This window comes from Rhinolophus ferrumequinum, chromosome 26, assembly GCF_004115265.2.
Source record: "Rhinolophus ferrumequinum isolate MPI-CBG mRhiFer1 chromosome 26, mRhiFer1_v1.p, whole genome shotgun sequence".
Classification (NCBI taxonomy): Eukaryota; Metazoa; Chordata; class Mammalia; order Chiroptera; family Rhinolophidae; genus Rhinolophus; species Rhinolophus ferrumequinum.
In genome coordinates, this window is record NC_046309.1 from 17,437,757 (window position 1) to 17,441,310 (window position 3,554).

Below are 3,554 nucleotides of genomic sequence, written 5' to 3' on the forward strand. Positions count from 1 at the left end.
GCAAACTGTATAGTGTGCTACAGTTTGTGTTAAAACAAATTCATAAGATAAGACATACAAAATGAGATACCACTTTCTACACACTAAGATTGCTATTTATTTTTTTAAGAAAATATCCATTGGTGTGGATATGGAGAAAATAGAACCCTTACACATTGCTGTTGGAAATATAAAATGGTGCAGCTACTGGGAAATATAGTTTGACAGTTCCTCAAAAAATGAGACATAGAGTTACCATATGACCCAGAAAGTCCACTCCTAAGTATATACCTAAGTGAATTGAAAACATATGCTCACACAAAAACTTGTACACAAATGTTCATTGCAGTTTTATTCAAAATAGCCAAAAAAGTAGAAACAGCCCAAATGTATGTCAACTGCTGATAGACAAAGAAAATGTGATACAATGAAATATTGTTTGGCTACAAAAAATGAAATACTAATACAGAGGGTGTCAGAAATAGCATACATATTTTAAGAAAGAAAAAAACTGTACTAAAATTGTAATACTCAATATATACTAATAACAAAAGATGAATACAAGTCACGTTGGACTTCTGCATTATAAGGGGTGCTCAAAGTGGTTACCACCAGCGTCCAGACACTTCTGATTACGGCAAAGTACTGCGTGGGCAACATTGACGAGAGTGTCCATTTGTATCGCTGCACATGCTGTTTCAATTTCTTGCTGAAGTTCCGCCAGTGTAGCCGGTTTTCTACGGTACACCACATCCTTTAAGGTCCCCCATAGGTAGAAGTCAAGGGGTGTTAAGTCAGGAGAACATGGGGGAAACTCAACCACACCTCTTCGTCCTATCCATTGTCCTGCCAAATTCTCATCGAGGTAAGCTCTCACATCTCGGTGGAAGTGCGGTGGGGCGCCGTCTTGTTGGAAGTAAAATCGATCATTCCCAAAAAGTGTACGAATTGCAGGTAAAATGGATGTGCGTAGCATGTCTAGGTACACTTGACCAGTAACGGTACCTTCAAAAAAAAATGGCCCAATTAGTCCCCTTAATGACAGTCCACACCACACGTTGAGGCCCGGTACATTGACTTCTTCTTCCACATGAATGTGTGGATTTTCTGGAGCCCAAAACACACAATTATGTCGGTTCACTGTTCCATTCAATTTAAACTGTGCTTCACCAGACCAAACCATTTTGCCCATGAACTCCTCATCCTCTCGTACCATGTTTTGGAACCACTCACAATACTGCACCCTTCGATCAGGGTCGTCTTCGTTCAGTGCATGTAATAATCTTGGGATGAAAACTTTCCCTTTTGCTGTTTTAAGAATGCGTCGTATACCTGTGCTGCTAACTCCTGTCTCACGTGCACATTGTTTGGTAGACTTCTGTGGCGAGCGTGTAAACTGTTCCAACACCATCGCAGAAGAAGCAGGACTTGTTGCTGTGCGAGGTCTCCCGGATCTTCCCAGGTGTACATCACACACCGTACCGTGCATCTCAAACTTATCAAGAATGCGTGCAATTGTTAGACTTGTTGGAGGTTCTGTTGCATACTCACGCCTCCATTGTCTTTGTACCTCCACAACATTCTCCAATTTCAAATACCACTTCAGAATGGCCTTGCGCTCCTTGAATGACAACCGTGCTTCAGCCATTTTCTTTGAATACCTGCCTGTAGAATGGTGACACTTACATTCATTTGATTAACTCCATCTTTTGAGTAAATGTCATACTACACATTGCCTCATGGCTGAAAGCATTCCACTCCTTTGAGGAAAGTAGAGCTACCTTCTGCTTCTTGAAAGCCTGTGGATGCTGAGGAGAGAGAAGTAAGGTTAGTCTACAGGCTTTTGGAATATGCATGAATCTGGCCCTGAGCCTTCTGTCTTCCCATGGAGCTAAGGGAGAGGTCTAACCAGCCAGGGGGACAGGGACCCATGGATGTTCTTCCACAGCAGAAGCTCCAGTAAAGTAAAAACTTACTTCTCCTGCTAGGTATAAAGCAATCCCTGTGCCACAGTCCAGGGACCAGAAACATTCCTGAAGTGAAGATCATCTTTTTGGGGGTGGGCCGGGGAGTGGGAATATAAAAACATGTCCTTGAGCAAGCAACTTGCCTGCAAGTCTCGCTCACATCTCAGGTTGGAGTTAATCATAATTTTATGAATGTGAGAATAATTCTTGGGGTCAAATCTATCAAGTTCATTTACATAACAAATATACCCTGATTACCAACAATGTCTAAAGCACCCAGAAGGGTAATCAGGCCACACAGGGCCCTGTAGACAAGAACCCTGCCACTTGGGGCTTAGAGTCCAGGGGACACAGGCAAGAAAACAGGCAGTTACTACACACACCAGCCAAGCGCAGTGATACGAAGGAGATACTAAGAATGATTTGGACGCCTAACCCAGAACTGGCGAGGATGGAGTGGGCCACGTGGATCCTGATCAGGGCCACTCCTGGAAAAAGAAAGGCTGGGGCGCCTGCGTGGGGACCGAGAAGGGACAGAAGGAGGTGGCAAGCTCCAGGAGGCGCAGCCACAGCCGGGGAAGGAAAGGCCGACCCAGCACGGAGCCCGGGAAATGCGGCCGGGAGCTGGGGAAGCCCAGAGGGCCGCTCACCTCCAGGAGCAGCCGGGAGTGGCCGCTCGCTGTGACAGCGGGTCGTGCAGGAGTAGGCAAGAAAGTTGGTCAAGGAGAGGGCGAGGTCGCAAACTAGACTGTACTCTGAAGACAAAAGCTCAGCCTGCAGCTAGGTGCAGGCAAGGCCGTGGGCACCGCCCACATTTGGCGGCAGCTCCCGCGCACGCGCTCGCGGATTCGGTCCGTATACACCGGCTCAGCTGCAGGCCGGCGGCCCCGCCTCCCGGCGAGGGCGGGCTGGGGTCTCTGGCCCTCTCTTGGGCTGGTGGTCCGAGCTGTTTCAAAAACCAGGCACCACGCGTCTCTGAGTCAGTGACGTCAGCAGTGGGACAAGGCGTGTGTTACCTTTGACTACATTTGCCTGATGCAGGAAACTTTGGAAGGAATCGGAAAGTTCATTCCCTCCCATACCAAATGGGTAAAAAACATACCTGAGGTGCCCCAACCCAAGGGCCCTCATATTGGATGGGATGAAATCCGGGCAGCGGAGGATGGCTTCTTCACCGGAGAGTTCAACAAAGCACAGATTGGCCAAGGGCATCAGACCCCACCCCACCCTCTATCCCCAGTTTTCTCCATTCCAGGCACTGAAGAGCTGACTTCGCAGAAGTTTCACTTTCCAGAAATAACAAGATAGTACACAGCACCCCCACCCTCAATCCAAGTCCTGAGGTTTAATTTAATTAAACACATTCTGAATTCTGTGAGCTTGTCAACGTTGTTTAAGGAAATGTGAAATACTCATCTGGCCCTGGTGTCTGTGCTTAACTGCACGTGGACGTCACTTTACACTTTTTGACCCAGGTTTCGTCATATAAAAGTGGCCACTAGGAGATTTTTAAGGATGCCTTCAGATTGAACCAAAGAGCTACCGGTGGCAGGCTCCCAGTCCAGCCATATGCCCAGATTTGGACGCTGGGAAACCTTACTAAGGAAT

General features: G+C 47.1%; 1 protein-coding gene across 1 annotated transcript; it reads right to left on the reverse strand.

Moving 5' to 3' along the window:
* Positions 1 to 549: 549 nt before the first annotated feature.
* LOC117018282 (uncharacterized) lies at positions 550 to 2,745 on the reverse strand. Its single transcript, XM_033099210.1, has 2 exons — positions 2,597 to 2,745; positions 550 to 1,787 (listed from the first exon to the last, which is right to left on the reverse strand). Exon 2 carries the CDS (start codon positions 1,625 to 1,627, stop codon positions 563 to 565), a length of 1,065 nt encoding a protein of 354 aa, XP_032955101.1. The 5' UTR covers positions 1,628 to 1,787; positions 2,597 to 2,745; the 3' UTR covers positions 550 to 562.
* Positions 2,746 to 3,554: the final 809 nt, after the last annotated feature.